The sequence below is a fragment of the Trichechus manatus genome, unplaced genomic scaffold, assembly GCF_000243295.1.
Source record: "Trichechus manatus latirostris isolate Lorelei unplaced genomic scaffold, TriManLat1.0 scaffold00055, whole genome shotgun sequence".
Classification (NCBI taxonomy): domain Eukaryota; kingdom Metazoa; phylum Chordata; class Mammalia; order Sirenia; family Trichechidae; genus Trichechus; species Trichechus manatus.
Genome location: NW_004443991.1, coordinates 1,905,390 through 1,925,616, shown reverse-complemented (window position 1 = coordinate 1,925,616; position 20,227 = coordinate 1,905,390). Strand labels below are relative to the sequence as shown.

Genomic DNA, 20,227 nt, shown 5'->3' with positions numbered 1-20,227 from the left:
CACAGAGGGATGAGAAAAGACAGACAGAAACAAACTAGCAGAGGGAAATGTGATGATATGTTTTTGCTGTTGTGCCTACTTTCTTTTTTTTTTTGGTGTGTGTGGGAATGGGTGTGATGTCATCTTGTCTCCACCCCCTGTGAGTAAGCCCACGGCACTGCTAAGTGCAGCCGCCCGCCTCTGCCTCTGGGAGACAGTCCACTTAAATGCAGCTCCAGGGTTGCGAGACACCCACCAGCATCACTCCCCGTGCGAGGTGGCAAATGCAACATGCTCTCCAGCCTGGGGTGTCTCCTTCTCTGTGGAAGTATTGCACTAGCCCTGGGAAATGCACAGAAATTGCCAAAAGGCAAGTAGCTCTGATGTTTTATGTTTTAAAAATAATGTTTAAGAGATAGGAGTTTTGATGTTTTGATATTAAATATGATCTGCTTTACCATGTGGGGGAATAGAGTTATTCTGCCGAAAGGCAAAGTTCAAATATGTGAAGGAATCACTTAAAACTTTTACTCCCCCCCCCGCCCCCGTTAATTTACTTTTCAACTGGAGCTCTTTATTGCAAAAATGAAAACCAGCTTCTGAATTAAGTTTAGCAGATGTTCACAGTGACTTGAATGGCATAGTTTCAAACTACAGTATCTTTATATTGAATCTTATTATGTTGTTGGGTATTGCAGTCTGTTAAAAAGAGTTGTTTGGTGTTTTTATTCCCCTACCCAGAGAGGAAACTATTATTAGCTTAAAGTTTAAAAGAAGCTAATTCTGAAACCTTGGATGTTTGGTATAAGCTGCACGCATAACCTGGAGGTTGAGGGGCTTCCAGGCATGGAGCACCAAAGTGGCTGTGTGCTTGTCTGTAGACACTTCTCTCCAGTATCTGGAGGAGGGTTTGATTTGCTGGACAGCATACTTCCCTTTTTCCTTGCTAACTTGCTCTCATTTTAGTGTTGGTATTTTGTTTACAAATGTCATTGGAAGAAAATGAAAACCTTTAAATTTAGACCCTAAAAACATGTTTGAACCCATTAGCACCAAACAAGAGACTCTTGCTGTCTTTGAACATAAATGCTGCATGTACTTTTGTTTCTTTGCAGAGGTACTTTTCTAAGCCAATTCTCAGTCTGTAAAGGCTTTTTATGGTTGCAGACTGCTGTAGTCAGCAGGATTATGAAAAATGGGCTGAGACTTACAGTACAGTTACGATGGAAAATATCGGTCGAGGCAAAGCAGAGCTACAGGCTTGTCCAAAAAGCAGGTATGCATAGAGTCAGAAGGAAAGGCTATTAGTGTCAGAACACATGAAAGATTATTGTTAGACCCTCTCTCTGGATAGTTTGCTCTAGGATCCTCTGTCCCAAGTGAAAGCTGATCTCTCCTCAGTGTGTAAAGTGAAACTTGAGTTCTGAACGTGAAGGCTGAAAAGTTTGGATAGTTGATATTTCACATGATACTGTGAAAAGCAATAAGAAAAAAGGCTCAGTAAACCTTTTCAACTGTGGTTAAGTAATTATGCAAAGAAAAATATAAACAAACACTATTAGATCTTTTTCTTCTCCCAAGAATTTTGTCACTCGGTCATACTGAAAGTATCTACACAAATCAATTATGAACCGTAAGCATTCAGAATTATTTGTCCTTACTGATGAAATACTTGACAAGGACCTACCATTTATGAGGATTCAGGGTTTTCTCAGGCTCAATACCTACAGATGGTTTTATTTTACTTTGTATTCACTGTGATGGGATGATAGCCATAGTTTTGTTACTGCAAACTTCTCTGAATTCCAAGTGCTTTCATTATCGTGTTGCAATCCCTGGATAAAATCTCTTGACACAATTTTCCTTTATTTGCAGTGGTAGGAAAAAAAAAATCATAGTTGTCAGTTAGGTCAGAAGCTTTTCCTAGTTCTTTGTGCTTTAATCTGCGGTATTTTCATCCACGTTTCTACTGTAAATTTAAAATACCCATAATTTTAGTAGTTTGAAACACAGTCAAATTATAATAGTTATAAAATGAATGACAAGTTCTCTTGTTTCTAATGATATTTTTTTTCTTTATTATGAAAGCTACTGAGGAACTTTTCTTTTAGCTGAAGTGGCCTTTCTAAAACTGAATTCCGGTAATAGGTGTATCGTCCTCAAAAGTGTGTATGTGCGTGTGTGTGCGCGCTGGGCGGAGTGCATGGCACATCTGCTTCCGCCTGTAACTTCTGAAGCATTTCAAGCTTTTGGGGAGTCACAATAGATGTTAGTATTTCACAGGTTCTGAAAATTTCTCAGTAAAGAGCCCTGTCCAACTTTGTTAACCCTTTGTTTTCCAAACTCATGTGGCCAAGAATCCTTTTTCTAGTAGAGCAGCTATAATATCCCGCCAGGGGTTGTCTTTCATAGAACACATTTTGGAAAATGCTGAGTGAAATAAGAAAAAAAGGATAAAAGGTTTTTCTCTTTTTCTTCCTTCCTACTTTCACGTTACTTAAATAATATTTGTGACTTAACAAGACAGTAGAATGTTGGAGGTAGAAAGGACATTATTGATCTTCTAGTCTAATGGTTTCCAGACTTTTGGATTTATAGATCAGTAAAAAGTTGCTTTTTTTAAAAAATAATTAATTAATTTTTTATCAGGTTCAGAATCCAGGGAATACTTCAATTTTGCCATGTAAGAATGTGGAAAGGTGGTGGTGGGGGGGAACATCGTTCATAAAAGCAAGCTCTTTTAACAGATTTATAAAAAAAATGAATCTAATTACATGAATAAGCCCACTGTCCTTATTTTTCTCATTTTACCACAGACTGATGAAAACTTCATCACAGACCCCTATTTGGGAACCACTGACCTAGTTTAACCATTTATTTATTACAAGTGAAGACACAATGGGGCAGGGGAGCCTAAGCAACTTTCTCAAGCCAGGACCGGATCCCGAGCCTCTGACCGGAATCTGTGTTCAAGTTTGCCTCTCGCCTTGGCAAGCAGGCTCCCCTGGACCTTATAAACCCTATTCTGCAGTTTACATGTGAACACTACCCTTCCCGTAAATAAAGTTGTTTCTTGTAAAGCTCTTAAATACATCACCTTAATTTTCACATTTTCCCAAGTACGTGTCCTCATTATAGATGAGATGAAGGTACGATGTAAAGTAACTTAATGATCATTGTCTTCATTGCCATTATCATCTTGGTCATATATAAGAAATCACTTGTTACGTGTTTTATGTTTATTTGCATACCTACTCATATACCTTGTTATACAAAATAAGTTACTGGAAGTTTCTTGCTTACTTTTTGAGAGCTTAGAGTATGAGTTGTTGTTAAGTGCTGCTGAGTCAGTTTCGATTCATCATGACCCCATGTGACAGATTAGAACTGTCCCATGGGGTTTTCTTGGCTGTAATCTTTTATTTTTTTTTAATTCTTTACTGTGCTTTAGTTGAAGGTTTACAGAGAAAATTAGTTTTTCATTAAACAATTAATATACATAATGTTTTGTGACACTGGTTGCCAACCCCATGAAGTGTCAACACTCTCCCCTTCTCGACCTTCGGTTCCTCATTATCAGCTGTCCTGTCCCCTCCTGCCTTCTCATCCTTGCCCGTTGGCTGGTGTGCCCATTTATTCTTTTCATTTTATGGGTCTGTCTAATCTTTGGCTGACGGGTGAACCTCAGGAGTGACTTCAGTACTGAGTTAAAAGGGTGTCCAGGGGCCATACTCTCGGAGATTCTCCAGTCTCTGTCAGACTAGTAAGTCTGGTCTTTTTTTGTGAGTTAGAATTTTGTTCTACATTTTTCTCCAGCTCTGTCCAAGACTTTCTATTGTGATCCCTGTCAGAGCAGTTGGTGGTGGTAGCCAGGTACCATCTGGTTGTGCTGGACTCAGTCTGGTGGAGGCTGTGGTACTTGTGGTCCAATAGTCCTTTGGACTAATCTTTCCCTTGTGTCTTTGGTTTTCTTCATTCTCCCTTGCTCCAGATGAAGTGGGACCAGTGGAGTATCTTAGATGGCTGCTCACAATCTGTTAAGATCCCAGACGCTACTCATCAAAGTAGGATGTAGAACGTTTTCTTTATAAACTATGTTATGATGATTGAGCTAAATGTCCCGCAAAACCATGGTCCCCAGCCCTCAGCCCAGTAATTTGGTCCCTCAGGGAGTTTGGAAGCGTCTATGGAGCTTTCATGACCTTGCCTTGGACAAGTTGTGCTGGCTTCCCCAGTATTGTGTACTGTCTTACCCTTCACCAGAGTTACCACTTATCTATTGTCTGTTTAGTGTTTTTTTCCCTCCCATCCCTCCTCTCCCTCATAACCATCAAAGATTGTTTCTTTTTGTGTATAAACCTTTTCATGAGTTTTTATAATAGTGGTCTCATACAATATTTGTCCTTTTGTGACTGACTTATTTCACTCAGATAATGCCCTCTAGATTCATCCATGTTGTGAGATGTTTCACAGTTTCATCATTGTTGCATAGTATTCCATTGTGTGTATGTACCATAGTCAGTTTATCCATTCATCTGTTGATGGGCACTTAGGTTGTTTCCATCTTTTTACTATTGTGAATATGCTTCAATGAACATGGGTGTGCATATGTCTATTCGTGTGATGGCTCTTATTTCTTTAGGATACATTCCTAGGAGTGGGATTGCTGGATCCTATGGTATTTCTATTCCTAGCTTTTTAAGGAAGTGCCATATTGTTTTCCAAAATGGTTGTATCATTTTGCATTCCCACCAGTAGTGCATAAGAGTTCCAGTCTCCCAGCAGCCTCTCCAACATTTGTTCTTTTCTTTTTTTTGATTTGGGCCAGTAATGTCAGGGAGAGATGGCATCTCATTGTAGTTTTGATTTGCATTTCTCTAATGGCTAGTGATCGTGAGCATTTCCTTATGTGTCTGTTATTGGCTGTAATCTTTACGGGAGCAGATAGCCAAGTCTTTTTCCCCATGGAGCCACTGGGTTGGTTCGAATTACCACCCTTCAGGTTAGCAGCCAAGCTCTTAACCATTGTGCCACCAGGGCTCCTAGAGTATAAATTAGAGACAATTATTAATAGAGCTATTCTCAGCTCCACACTTAATGACTATATTCTTTGGCAAGTCATTTACCTTGGCCAAGCCTCAGTTTTCTCATCTGTAAAGTAGGAATAATGATAATTATCTCATAGTATTGCTAGGATTAAATGAGATAAGAGATGTAGAACTTTCAGTAAAGGATCTGACACAAAACAGGTATTCAATAAACACTTACTGGATCATAGACAAGTAGGTCAACATTAAAAAATATGCACACTAAATATCATATGATCTTGTATCCAAACTGTAAGGCAAATCTCTTGGGGGGCAGCATGCTGGGGGGTGGAATGTTGTTGATGGAAAGGTAGGGTAAGGGAGTTCAAGGTTGTACTACATAACAAGGAGGGAAGGCCTCCATTGCAGTCTAGCCTGACCATTTTTTGCCCAGAAGGCCAATCATTGTTCTTCTCTATGGGAAGATGCACCTTTGCGGGGGGCTCAGCTTTTCTGCAGAGAAGGGAAAGGCCTCGTGGAGTCTGAGGGCAAGATCCTCACGAGCTTGTTTTCCAGGAGGAGAGTTAGACCCAGACCCTAGAGAAGAATTACCACTTTGTTTTACTCCTTTGAAAGTCTCTGTGCTCTAGCTACCTCTCGGAATCTTTTTCTTGGCACCACAGAACTTTTATTTTTCCTTTAAAATTTTCCTGGCTTAAAAGCTAAAATAAAAACCACTGAGAACAATATGTGGTGAAAGGAGCCAACAAAAACTTATAATAGGACACCAACTGCTTGACGTGCCTCTTTGCAGAAGCGCCTGTGTCAGTAGATTACAGTCTGCCAGACGAGAAGGCTATTTTAGGCAAGTCTATCACGCCTCCTGAGGCACCTGTGAGGAAAACCACAGAGGAACATCCCAGATACAAGTGTAATCAGATGGCTGGAGAGCATGGGGATCTTGGGCACAATTCTTGGCACATGGCAGAGGCAAGAGGCAGCTGGCTCCTCTCTTGGATTCTTACCTGACAGGACAGAAATCCTGACTCCAGGGATAACTCCAAACCCAGGGGCAAAGAAAATAATAATAACTATCATAGCTATCAATACCTGTTATCATTAATATTATTATCTAGATAATATTCTTTGAGGTGAAACTTCACGTGGTACTTTAGAACTAATCATTTTTTACGTGGAAAAGCTAAGTAAATTCTCGAAGTGCCCCTCTAAGGCAGGTGTCTCATTTCCTCCTTTTTACAGAGCAGAGTTTAAGTTATTTACCTCAAAGTTTAAGTAATTTGCCCAAAGTTACACAATCAGCAGGTGGCAAGAGACCATACTTTTAATTTCTATGCAATTTCACTTTCCTCCTATATGTTCAGATAATTTGTTCAATTAATGTATTGTATTCCACGTATATGCAAATCACTTAGGATGAGAAGGCAAGGCTTGGCACCTGTCTACAGGAGGTTGACCAGTTAACAGAGGAGACAAAGGAGAAAGAGGGATAATTACATAGAGAGAGATCATCCTCCAATCTGGGTTAGGTACAAAGAGGTTTGAGAGCAGCCAGAGGACCCAATCCAGACTGAAAGGTAAAGAATTAAGAGAAAATAAAGTACCCAAGCCTGAGGAACAAACATAAGCAGGGGCAAGAAGGAGGGTGACAGACAGGTGAGGGGCTTTCCCTACAGAGGTAGTTGTACAGCAAGAGCCCAAGCAATTCCTGGGGCCAGAGCTCAGCTGGTGGTAAAGTGCTGAGAGGGGAAGCCAAGATTGGGACATCTACATAGGATGCAACTGTGCCTGCCTTGTCCCTATCTGCCCTGACACCACAGGATTGATTACAAAGAGGAAACAGAATATTGACTTTGGAGAGGAGAGCGCCTACATCTTGCTCTGTATACATTTCCAGCCATTTACCTGCAGTCTTGCTCTCACTTGCCATGGAGCCCTACCTGCCTCATTTGGAAGTGGCCCAGTCCATTTATCCAAATGGCAACTGATGCTTGCGAGGGGCTGGGATCTCTTCCAACCTAGGACAAGGAAGTTGAGGTGGGGGGGGGGTAGCAGTGGTGAGTGTAAAATGAAGCCTAGTGGGTGGAGTTCCACTTTTATCTGCGTAATACATATTGGTGGGATTCTATTAAAGAGTGCGTTGGGAAAAAAATGCTTCCACTACTAAAAGAAAATAAAAAAAGTTTTAGCATCTTTTATAACTATAAAGTATCTTGGCAGTTTTGAATTTTTTTTTTTTTTTGTCAAGCAATGTTTATTGAGTACCTGCTAGGTAAAACTGAATGAGATTCATTAATAAGATTATAAATGAAACTTATGTTAGGAATGTAATTATGCTGAATGAAATGTCAGTCACAAAATAACAAATATCATACAAGGTAAACATAATGTCACTGAATTATACATGAAAAATTGTAAAATTGACAAATATTTTATATATAATTTTATCACAATAAAAAGAAGAATGTAAAAATTCATCAAGTATGATTTGTTTCGATGCTAAGACTATCATGTGTAGAACTTGAGGTTTTATAATAAAGTTACTTAGATGTTATTATACATTTACTAATTAAATTTAGTTTTCTGGACTACTATATTGGGCCATGACTAAACATTAACGAATTTTATTATTTCTTTTTTGTTGTTATTGTTTGGCCAGTTAACAGGGCAAAGGGAAACACTTAAGATTAGAAGAACGCATCAATACTGTATTACAGAAAAGACAGCTTAAATGATTTATAGGTTAATGTAAGTAGGCAGGAGGTTTGTCTAAGAAAAAAGTGAGGTATCTAATGAAGGGACAGGCAAAAGGAGATATGACCAGCCATTCTACCTGGGTCACCATCCTCAGAGAGATTTCCCATTTGCCTGTTTCCTTGTAATTTATACAAGTGGGTGTAAAAGAAAGTGAAATTATTGAAGGTAAATAGATGAACTTAATAAAAGTACTCTAAGAATAAATTTAAACTAAAAGATAAATAGAATAATCTAATGTGAGTGATTATTAGAAAAATAAAATTAAAAAAATTATAATGACCCAAAAAAGTAAATATAAATAGTATCAGCTAAAGGAGGAATTTGCTAAAGATAAACTATAACACCAATGGCTTAAATAGAGAAAATACTGAAGTTGTCAAGGATTTCAGGCATTTCTCAAGCTGAAATAACTGAGGAAAAAATTCAAGACTTGAGTTGCAGTATTGAAGGATTCTATGGGCAAAATCTTGAACGACGCAGGAAGCATCAAAATCAGATGAAAGGAATACACAGAGTCACTGTACCAAAAAGAACTAGTCAATATTCAACCATTTCAGGAGGTAGCATATGATCAAGAACCGATGGTACTGAAGGAAGAATACGAGATGCACTGAAAGCATTGGCGAAAAACAAGGCTCCAGGAATTGATGGAATGCCAACTGAGATGTTTCAACAAATGGATGCAACATTGGAAGCATTTGCTTGTCTATGCCAAGAAATTTGGAAGACAGTTACCTGGCCAACCGACTGGAAGAGATCCATATCTGTACCCATTCCAAAGAAAGGTGATCCTACAGAATGCAGAAATTATTGAAGAATATCATATCATTAATATCACACGCCAGTAAAATTTTGCTGAAGATAATTCAAAAATGACTATAGCAGTACGACAGGGAACTTCCAGAAATTCAAGCCAGATTCAGAAGAGGACATGGAACGAGGGATATCATTTGCTGATGTCAGATGGATCTTGGCTGAAAGCAGAGAACACCAGAAAGAAGTTTACCTGTGTTTTAGTGACTATGAAAAGACATTTGACTGTGTGGATCATAACAAATTATGGATAACATTGCAAAGGATGGGAATTCCAGAAGACTTAGTTTTGCTCATGACGAATCTGTATATAGACCAAGAGACAGTCATTGGAACAGAACAAGAAGATGCTGTGTGGTTTAAAATCAGGAAAAGTGTGAGTCAAGTTTGTATCCTTTCACTATACTTATTCAGTCTGTATGCTGAGCAAATAATCTGAGCAGCTGGACTATATGAAGAAGAATGCAGCATCAGGATTGGAGGAAGACTCATTAACAACCTTTGATATGCAGATAATACACTTTGCTTGCTGAAAGTGAAAAGAACTTGAAGCACTTACTGATGAAGATCAAAGACTACAGCCTTCAGCATGGATTACACCTCAACATAAAGAAAACAAAAATTCTCACAACCGGACCAATAAACAACATCATGATAAATGGAGAAAAGATTGAAGTTGTCAAGGATTTCATTTTGCTTGGATCCACAATCAACACCCATGGAAGTAGCAGTCAAGAAATCAAAAGATGTATTGCAGTGGGCAAATCAGCTGCAAAAGACCTCTTTAAAGTGTTAAAAAGAGAAGATGTCACTTTGAGGATTAAGGTGCTCCTGACCCAAGCCATGATATTTTCAGTTGCCTCATATGCATGCAAAAGCTGGACAATAAATACAGAAGACAGAAGAAAAAGTGATGCATTTGAATTATGGTGTTGGTGAAGAATATTGAATATACCATGGACTGCCAGAAGAACGGAGCCCTGGTGGCGCAGGGGTTAAGCGTTCGGCTGATAACCAAAAGGTCAGCAGTTCGAATCCACCAGCTGCTCCTTGGAAACACTATGGGGCAGTTCTACTCTATATATATTCTATGGGTTGCTATGAGTCAGAATCAACTCAATGGCATTCATTGTGTTTGGTTTGATTAGGCCAGAAGAATGAACAATTCTCTGTTAGAAGAAGTACAGCCAGAATGCTCCTTAGAAGCAAGGATATCGAGACTTCATCTCACATACTTTGGACATGCTATTAAGAGGGACTAGTTCCTGGAGAAGGACATAATGCTTGGTAAAGTAGAAGGTCAGCAAAAAAAAGGAAGACCCTCAATGAGATCGATTGACACAGTGGCTGCAACAATGGGCTCAAACATAGCAACGGTTGTGAGAATGGTGCAGGACCAGGAGGTAAATTATAGTCCAGCTTCTCAGACTATTTGCTCAGCGTACAGATTGAATAAGTATGGTAAAAGTATACAACCCTGACTCACACATTTCCTGATTTTAAACCACACAGCATCCTCTTGTTCTGTTCCAACGACTGTCTCTTGGTCTATGACCAAAAAAAAAAAAAAAAAATTGTTACAATGACCCAAAAAAGTAAATATAAGTTGTATCAGCTAAAGGAAGAACTTGCTAAAGATAAAATATAAAACCAATGGCTTAAATACATACCTTAACTACATATGTTCCATTAAAATAACATTTAAAAATACAGTAATATATGTATATTTTCACCAAAAAGTCGAGAAGGGAGAAGTTTGGCATGTCATGGGGTTGTTAACCAATGTCATAAAACAATATGTGTACTACTGTTTCATTAGAAACTATTTGTTCTGTAAACTTTCACCTGAAGTACAATTAAAAAAAAATTGATTTGGCAAAAAAAAAAAAAAAAATACAGTAATAACAAATATATTACTATGTATCAGGAACAGTGTTTAATGTTAATGCTTATATAAATCACCTCATTTTATTCTCACACCTATGAAACATGTACAGAAATTATCCTCATTTTACAGATGAGGAACTAAACTTGAAGAGTGTGTTAGTTACCTATTGCTGCATAACAATTTACCACAAACTCCGCAGCTTAAAACAACACTTATTATCTCACAGTTTCAGTGGGTCAGCAGTCTGGGTCTGGGTCTGGCTTAGCTGGGACCTCTGCTTCAAGATCTCTCACAAGGCTGCAATTAAGGTGTTGGCCAGGGCTGAGGTCTTGTCTGAAGACTTGATTGGGGAAGGATCTGCATCAAAGTTCATGTGGTAATTGACAGAATTCAGTTCCTTGAGGGTCATTGGATGAGGACCTCATTTGCTCACTAGTGTTGGCTGGAATTCACGTCAGCTCTTGGCCACATGCACCTCTCTACTATGGCCACCTTATCAAAGTGCACAAGCCCAAAACAGTCTTCAGGCAAGATGGAAATCACAGTCTCTGTAGCCTATGTATAGAAGTGATAGCCCATCACCTTTGCTGTATGTTATGGTTAGAAGTTAAAGGTCTGCCCACACTGTAGGGAGGGAATTACACAAGGGGATGCAGGCAGGGATCATTAGGGGCTACCTTAGACTGCCATGAAATGCTTAATGGCTGCTTGAAGTCACTCAGCTTAGTAAGTGACAACAGTGAAACTATAGACACAGGAAGTCTAACCCCAGAGAATATATGAGTTTGAGCATGAAAACTCTCCCGCTGCTTACAGCATTCAGCCTTTAGCTGCAAATGCCCAGTAGGCAACTTCTAGTTTGTCTTCTTCCGTGGGTTGAAGTTGATTCTAGGAAATCCCTGAGAGCTGAGATAGATAACCTGACAGTTCAAGATTCAAGGTAAATATTCAGCACCCAGTGTGCATTTCATTTTCTGTAAGCAAGAGGACGGTCAATGCCTAGATTCAATTGTTGGTTTCCTCTGTGGTCCATCAAGTGTGAAAATCTACCATGTAGAAGAATATGCAAAGCAAATCTCCCCCAAATAGAAATCCTTTCGTTGTAAGACTCAAATGCCACCATTCTTCAAAGGAAAATAGAAAGCATCAGAAAAAGTACTCAAGTTGATGATATAGTCCCCATAAGAATGTGCTCCTGAAACATCAATGACTGACTTTTTAGAGTAGCTGGATGTAATGCTGTAAGGTTGAATTAAATTCATGTTCGGAGAAAGAAAGTACACTTTTAGCAGTGGGTCTGATGGACACAACTGGAATGGCTGTTGAACTTTCTTCCCTCAGATCCTCTTTGGTGTTGACGAAGCAACCCTTTCCCATGCACTGTTGGGAATCAAAACATAGAATTAGGCTGTACACAGAAAAGGTTCTAAATATGATACCCAGAATCTCCTAGAATTTTTAATTCTACAAGGGGTTTCTGTAGCCCACAGTCTCTTCATTTGTTGGGATAGTACCAAAGGCTCAGGGATACATAGTAGGATGAGTTGGCTTTGAAGTCTCAGGCTACTTTGGAAAAGTTCTGGGGATAGCAAGACTAAATCAGGACTTACTCTATGACTCTTAATGTTAATTTGGGTTCCCTACCAAAAACCTTCCACAAACAGACTTTTTATAGAGTAATGTAGGTTTCCCTGATCTATCAAAGCCCTAACTTGTATGCCCAGTGATGCTGATAGAAATTTAGGAGCTTTAGAGCTAGTCTGGAGCCCTGATGGTACAGCAGTTAGGAGCTCGGCTGCTAACCAAAAAGTCTGCAGCTCGAATCCACCAGCCGCTCCTTGGAGACCCTATGGGGCAATTCTATTCTGTCCTGTAGGGTCGCTATGAGTCAGAACTGACTTGACGGCAATAGGTTATGAGTATAAATACTATAACATCTATCCCAACAGTTTTGACTCTGGCTGTACATTAGAATAACCAAAAAGTTAAAAAAAAGTATATTGGTACTACTCTGCCTCTCCACCCAATTATGATTTAATTGATCTGAAGTGGGATATTTTTTGAAATTCCTCAGATGATTCTCATATGGCCAGGGTTGAGAACCACTGATTTATAGCTTTTGAAAATTTGCATGTGTGAGTGCTTAATAAATCTTTTTAGATGAGTGAGGAATAAAATTTAAAAAGTTGGAAGTAAATTATTTTGCTATTTAAATTTTATATCAATTTAAAGGTGATTTTTATGTTCTTATTGCTTTGTTCCAGGGTTTTAAAGTATTATTTGGAAAATTAAGATTTCTTACTTAAGGTATACAAAATAAGGAAATGTTTAAAGTTGAGATTTAACTTTTTTTTTGGTGACAGAATACAGTGCTACTCATTACTTTTACAAAATCTCAGAATCTAGATCTGCGAAGCTGTGGTGGGTTGTGGATTACATTTATTCATTCTGTCATTCAATTAACATATTCTAAAAATTCATCATATTAGGATTACAAAGATGAGTAAGACATTTCCTGCCTCCAAGGAGTTTGAAATCCTTCTATCTAAAACTACTTGGCCACACAAAATTCATTTGTTTTAAAGGAAACTGGTAGTCTCTTAATTCTTTATCCTTATTTAACAACTAATACTCGCAGGCGTTAAGCTACTGTACCGTGTCACCACGCACTAGCGTTACATAACACATAACTGGGGCAAAAAATGAATTCTTGTAGTATGTTAGGGAAAACAAAGTACCCTATGATCCCAGTCTATGCAAAACACAGGAGTTAAGCAAAAGTGTAATGAATTTCTTTGTTCAGAAGGTCCAGGCCGTGTGAGGTCCTTTTGGAAATGGTTCTTTTAATTGTGCACGTTACCGTATACACTCCAGCCCATCTCCTTTTTTTTGCTGGCTTGTTTTATGTTAAGGATAGTTTTAGAGCACATGAAACCGAAAAACCAAACCTTTGCCATGGAGTCGATTCCTACTCATGCAACCCCATGTGTTACATAGTAGAACTGCTCCATAGGGCTTTCTTGGCTGTAATCTTTACAAAAGCAGTTTGCCAGACTTTTCATCTGCAGGGACGCTGGGTGGGTTCCAACTGCTAACCTTTAGGTTAATAGTCAAGTGCAAACCATTTGTGCCACTCAGGGATGTTTTCAAGCCCATAAAAATAAAAAAATTAAAAAAAAAACCGCTGGTGTCAAGTCCATTCCGATTCACAACGACGCTACAGGACAGAGTAGAACTGCCCATAGGTTTTCCAAGGAATGGCTTGGTGGATTTGAACTGCTGACCATTTGGTCAGCAGCCAGGCTCTTAACCACTGTGCCATCAAGGCTCCTTTCAAGCCCATAGGATGGTTTATAATCTGAAACATCTTTGAAATGTACTGCACTGTATCTCCAATAAAATGGAAGGCCTCTCCACTGAGACCGCTGAATGAATCCTGGCTAGGACTTAGCCAGGGAGTGCATTGCTTCTGGCCAGATACTGGGGTGAAGTTTCAGATTTTATTTTTCTCCTTAACTATCACCCTTTGATTTTTCCATTCGGCTAGTTGATTAAAAAAAAAAAAATTCTGATTTGCCAAGGGCCACGCTGAGAGCGCACTGCACACGTGTGTGGGCATGCAAGCTGTAAAAACCCTTCTTCCCTGAGAGCATCTGATTGTGCCGTCTGGGGAGGAGTTTGGGGTGGCTGCCAAAGTCCTGCTGGCAGAGAACTCTGGGATTCAGTCCTGCTTCAGATATGCTGGCAGGACTGTGTCCTTCTCCTTTCACTTTCCTAGGTGGAGTTAAAGCATCACTAGTCAGTAATTTAGAGAAAGGAATCAGATGACCTAAAGAATTGTCCCTCCCTTCCTTTCCTGGGTTCATTCTCTTCAAACACTGCCACAGACTACTCCTTGGCTTACTCACATTTTCACTAGAATTAGAAGGAAAATAACGTTGAGTCTTGTTCTCATACTGAAGTTTACCGTAATCTTTAGTTTCATTATGAAGTAAAAAGTTAAATATTGAACGGTAGCCATATGGTCTACTGGATAAAGTACAGGAGTAAATGTCATCCTGAGGAACCTCTTAACCCTCTGAACACCAGATTTTTTTTTTTTGGAAAAAGGAATAATAAAAATACCAGTTGTCTTTTTTAGCTTCCACTAATATATAATGTTGGAGTCCCTTGGTGGTGCAAATGGATAATGCACTCAGCTGCTAACCAAAAGGCTGTAGACTGGAGTCCATCCAGGTGTGCCTCGGAAAAACGGCCCGGCGATCTACTACGGAAAAATCAGCCATTGAAAATACTGTGGAGCACAGTTCTACTTGACACACGTGGGGTCACCACAAATTAGAATCAACTTGATGGCAACTGATTACTGGCTAATAAATATTAGGGCGACTTTAAAGATTTTGAATAGTGATTTTCTTAATATGAGTATCAGGATCACATAAGGACAAGCTGTACTTTTGAAAACTCTTAACCTGCCCTGGCAGCTGGAGGAAGATCTCCTAGACACAGCAGTCTACTATGATGCTTCTGAAAAGAAGCAGAACAAAAGAACACGCTCTTGCTAGATTACTGTTAGTGTGTCTGGGGCCTGTGGTATGTCAGCACCCCACTCAAACAGACTGAGGGAGGAGTCATGGCCCAGCTGATTATTTTTAAACATAATTCTTGTTATTTGCGTTCCAGTCCTATTTTATCTCTCCCTGCAGGGGTTTAGAAGGCCCTTCTCAGAGCCAATTTACCTTTTATTGTGAAAGATTCTGGAGCACAAGTTGTGGTCCTTGGTCATTTTTTTCTCCATATCTCCTGGGGTACAGTTCCAGGTAATTTGACTTTCCCCTGGATGCCTGCTTCAGTCTGTCTGGTCTGTTCTTAGGTACTGGGTTGTTCTGGTCCCTGGGTGGCGCACACAGTTTGCACTTCACCACTAACCTAAAGTTTGGCTATTTGAACCCACCCGACAGCGCTGTAGAAGAAAGTCCTGGTGATCTGCTTCTGTAAAGATTACAACCAAGAAAACCCTATGGAATAGTTCTACTTTGTAATACACGAGGTTGCCATGAGTCGAAATTGATAGCAACGAGGATGGGGGGTTTTTTAGTTTAGGTTCATTCTGATCAGTCACTTGAGGAGACTGTTTTTCCTGCCTCCTTCTTGTTGTTCTCAGTCCCTCTCTTTCCTAAGCCTCTAAGCCTCCTTCTCTTTCCCCTCCTACTTCCCTCTTTTCTTCTTTCGCCCTGTCTTAGTCACCTAGTGCTGCTATAACAGAAATACCACAAGTGGATGGTTTTAACAAAGAGAAATTTATTCTCTCATAGTAGTCTAGTAGCCTACAAGTCCAAATTCAGGGCATCAGCTCCAGAAGAAGGCTTTCTCTCTCTGTCAGCTCTGGAGGAAGGTCCTTGTCATCAGTCTTCCCTTGGTCTGGGAGCATCTCAGCCTAGGAACCTCAGGTCCAAAGGACACGCTCTGCTCCTGGCACTGCTTTCTTGGCGGTATGAGGTCCCCAACTCTCTGCTTGCTTCCCTTTCCTTTTATCTCTTGTATAACATAAAAGGTGATGCAGGCCACACCCCAGGGAAACTCCCTTTACATTGGATCAGGGATGTGACCTTAGTAAGGGTGTTACAATCCCACCCTAATCCTCTTTAACATAAAATTACAATCACAAAATGGAGGACAACCACACAATACTGGGAATCATGGCCCAGCCAAATACTGATACACACATTTTTGGGAGGCCATAATCCAATCGATGACATTCCCCTTCCCTTAGTATCTCAGAGCATTCTCCTGACTTCCACCTCTCCTGCTGGCCAGTTTGGCCTGAGGTTTCTCTTCACAGCTGACTCTTCCTCCATTTGGATTTACCAGAAATCACCCCTTTGGAAGACAATGCACACTTTATATTTTTCAAAGCAGGCGTGGGTGTTTCTATGTCATGCTAAGTGTTCTATTTGCATGAAAACGTGGTTTCTCACCATTTTTCTTGGCATCAGCAAGTTTGCTAAAAGCACAAATTTGCATTCATCTGATAAGCTCTGTGCATGTCAGATTGGACAAACCATATCTGTGTATTCACATCATAGTTCATTCTCAAGTGAATGTTGTTGTTGTCATTAGGTGCCATTGAGTCAGTTCCAACTTATAGCAGCCCTATGGACAACAGAACGAAACTCTGCCCCATCCTGCGCCACCCTCACAATCATTGCTATGTTTGAGCCCATCGTTGCAGCCACTCTGTCGATCCATCTCATTGAGGGTCTTCCTCTTTTTCGCTGACCCTCTGCTTTACCAAGCATGATGTCCTTCTCCAGGGACTGATCCCTCCTGATAACATGTCCAAAGTGTGTGAGACATAGTCTCGCCATCCTTGCTTCTAAGGAGCATTCTGGCTGTACTTCTTTCAAGACAGATTTGTTTGTTCTTTTGGCAGTCCATGGTATATTCAATATTCTTCGCCAACACCGGAATTCAACGGCATCAATTCTTCGGTCTTCCTTACTCATTGTCCAACTTTTAAATGCATATTATGAGGTGATTAAAAACACCCTGGCTTGGGTCAAGTGCACCTTAGTCCTCAGAGTGACATCTTGAAATTCCATGCTTCTCTTCAGTTGACTTGTAGCCACATTTCTATGAAACTGAGCTTCTGTATAAAATGTTGCCATGAAATGTGATCCTCCAGTTGGCAACTGGATCACAGCTGCAGGCATTAAATACTATTTCAACACACCAGCCTCCTCCTTTGATCCCCTCCATGCCTCTGGCTCACTGTTTTCTTTGCTGTACTCAACAGATGACTTAGAGATTTTCCTCTCACTGTTTGTCTTTCTGTTGTCTCCATGTCTTTTCAAGTTCTAATCTTTGTGCTTGGAAGACCCTCCGCCATCTTTGCCATACTTTGGATATTCTATTGGCTTTTAAATTTTTTTCAACCATGACACACAGAAATAACAACTAGTAAAAAAGTATATAAAAATTAACTTTCTAGATCCAGGTGTGTGTGTGTATGTGTGTGTGCCATGCTGAGTTGTTGTGCTAGTTCTCTGTGTAATACAGATGAATATGGAAAAGATGATAGTCTTAGAAACTGATAAATTTGGTGTGATGAACCATTGTTTTTGACTGATCAACATATTGATACTACCATGATTTTAGTGTTTTGCTCTCATGTAGAACAATATATTTCTTTTTAAAGTTCTTTATAAACCATCCTTTCACTGAAGTGAGTGACTATTTTTATTATCCTGTTTTGGGAACAGCAACTCATTTTAAACATCGATATTTTAACTGAATCAACATAATGGCTAATAAAACAGTATCCTCGAAATCACTTGTAAAAACACCAATACTTCACATTACAGGTTAGTGAAAATTCCTTCTCCACATACTTTTGGTAAGGAATCTTATTTCCACAATTTTTCAACATTTCTGCCTTTTCAGATATTTTCAGGAGCCTTTTCAGCTGTTTACAAAGGACATGCATTTAATTTTATAATCCCTAAATTTGTCAGCTGAATTGTATTACATAACACTTGTTCTGAATCAGTCATTCAATCCAAGCATCTGTTTTCACTAACATTAGAAAATTAAGACAATAAGTATTTACTGTAGTCTTTTCCATAGTCATCATAATCCAATGCTCAAATGTCATCTCTGAAGGGTTTTTGTAGTGTCCCAGAAACATCCATTTCAAACATTCCTTTGCATGACTAGAGGTTGAGAGGCCACAAAGATACCACAAACATTAACACCAAATAAACTTCCTGTGAGTTATGTTACCAAACAATTTAAAAGACATTAACGGATAAACATTACCAAAGTAAAGATCCTTTTGGGGGTATCTCTTTCCAGGGACTTTTCTTATTTTGTGTTTCTTTTTCTTCCTTAAAGAAACATTTATCTCCATTAATATGCTTTGAAACTAAAGTCTTTTCTCCCACCTTGCTTCCTACATTCACAAGGCCTGGTGACAGATGATTAAATCTGAATGGGAAAAGAAACCTCATGAATTTTGTTTTATTGAAATCACATCTGTTTAACAAACCTGAGAATAATGATCTCAAATTATGTTGAGGGACTTAAACCCGAAACCAAACCTGTTGCTGTGGAGTCAATTCCAACTCATAGTGACCCTCTAGGACAGAGTAGAACTGCTCCATAGAGTGTTCAGCACTGTAATCCTTATGGCAGCAGACTGCCACATCTTTCTCCCATGGAGCAGCTGGTGGGTTGAACGGCTGACCTTTCATTTAGCAGCCAAGCGCTTAACCACTGTGTCACCAGGGCTTCTTGTTGAAGGACGTGTTGTTCTGTGCCGTCGAGTCGGTTCCAACTCATAGTGACACTATAGGACAGAGCAGAGCTGCCCTATTGGGTTTCCAAGGAGCGGCTGGTGGATTCGAACTGTCAACCTTTCGGTTAGCAGCCAAACTCTTAACCATTGTGCCACCAGGGCTCTGTGGAAGGACTTAGTAGTCCTCAAACTTAAGAAAGCATCATAATCACCTGGAGAGCTTGTTACAACTCAGAAAGGTGCTCCCCATCCCCAGAGTTTCTGATTCGTAGGTCTGAGGCAGGATGGGTCAGATAATTTGCATTTCTCAAGTTCTCATTGATGCTGATGCTGCTGATGCTGCTGATGCTGGGACATTATTTTGAAAACTACTGACTTAGTGAATCTACTAAGTATGAAGAGTCTTACGCCCTCCACCCTTTCTCTCCGTATCACTGCCATGTCAGATTCTGAAGTAGCCGATCCCGTCATCTGCATACTAAACAGCTGTCTCCAATGATTCTGATAAGGGGTTAGCCATGGAGTGAGAACTACTACTGATCTTTCTATAATCAATGTCAAACATTGGGGCACTAATTGGAAGAATGTAGTTAATATTAGGTTAGCTAAATTACTATAGTTCTATAAATTTGGAGAACCTGTGCTTTCTGTTCAGTATACGAAACATGTCTGTTGTTGTTGTTAGGTGCCATCAAGTCAGTTCCAACTTATAGCGACCCTATGTACAACGAATGAAACTGCCTGGTCCTGCACCATCCTCACAATCATTGTTATGCTTGAGCCCATTGTTGCAGCCACTGTGTCAACCCATCTCGCTGAGGGTCTTCTTCTTTTTCAGTGACTCTCTACCAAGCATGTTGTCCTTCTCCAGGAACTGATCCTTCCAGATAACATGTCCAAAGTATGTGAGAAAAAGTCTTGCCATCCTTGCTTCTAAGGTGCATTTTCACTTGAGATAGTGAGATCTCTAGTGCTAGTGATGAACTTGCTGGCAAACTATTATACTTAAAAAAACCTATGTTTTACTATAGCTGGTTGAGGTGCTGGGCAGCATTCACCATTGACTTAACCTTGTTTGGTGGTGAGTAATGTTTAAAACTCGGGCTGGAAGGGTATGGTGACTTTATGACGTATTCGTCAGAGTCATTCCACTTGTGTGTGTATATATATGTGTGTGTGTGTATATATATATATTTGTTAATGCCTAACGTAAGCCTAAGGCATCTGTTTATTGTAACCTAAACTCAAGAAAGCCCACTATAAAGTATGAAGAGTTTACTTTACCAGGCCAATCAAGAAAAATACAATTGTGAAACTAAAGATGAATTTGGTACTTCATGTAAATATCATTTTGATTTACATAGACTTGGCCAGCCCTTTGGCTAATGTTGGACTTCGGCCTATTGTTGAGCATTAACTGTGACATTTGTATTTGGCAGCCAGCTGAAA

At 39.6% G+C, this 20,227-nt stretch overlaps 1 protein-coding gene across 1 annotated transcript in view; it reads left to right on the top strand.

Moving 5' to 3' along the window:
- Window positions 1-239: 239 nt before the first annotated feature.
- The window catches only part of ABI3BP (ABI family member 3 binding protein), a 289,016-nt gene continuing 269,028 nt past the window's right edge, over window positions 240-20,227 (top strand). Inside the window, exon 1 of the mRNA XM_023732852.1 lies at window positions 240-349. Within this exon, the coding sequence (XP_023588620.1) occupies window positions 271-349 (79 nt within the window). The 5' untranslated portion in view covers window positions 240-270. The remainder of the gene's footprint in view (window positions 350-20,227) is intronic.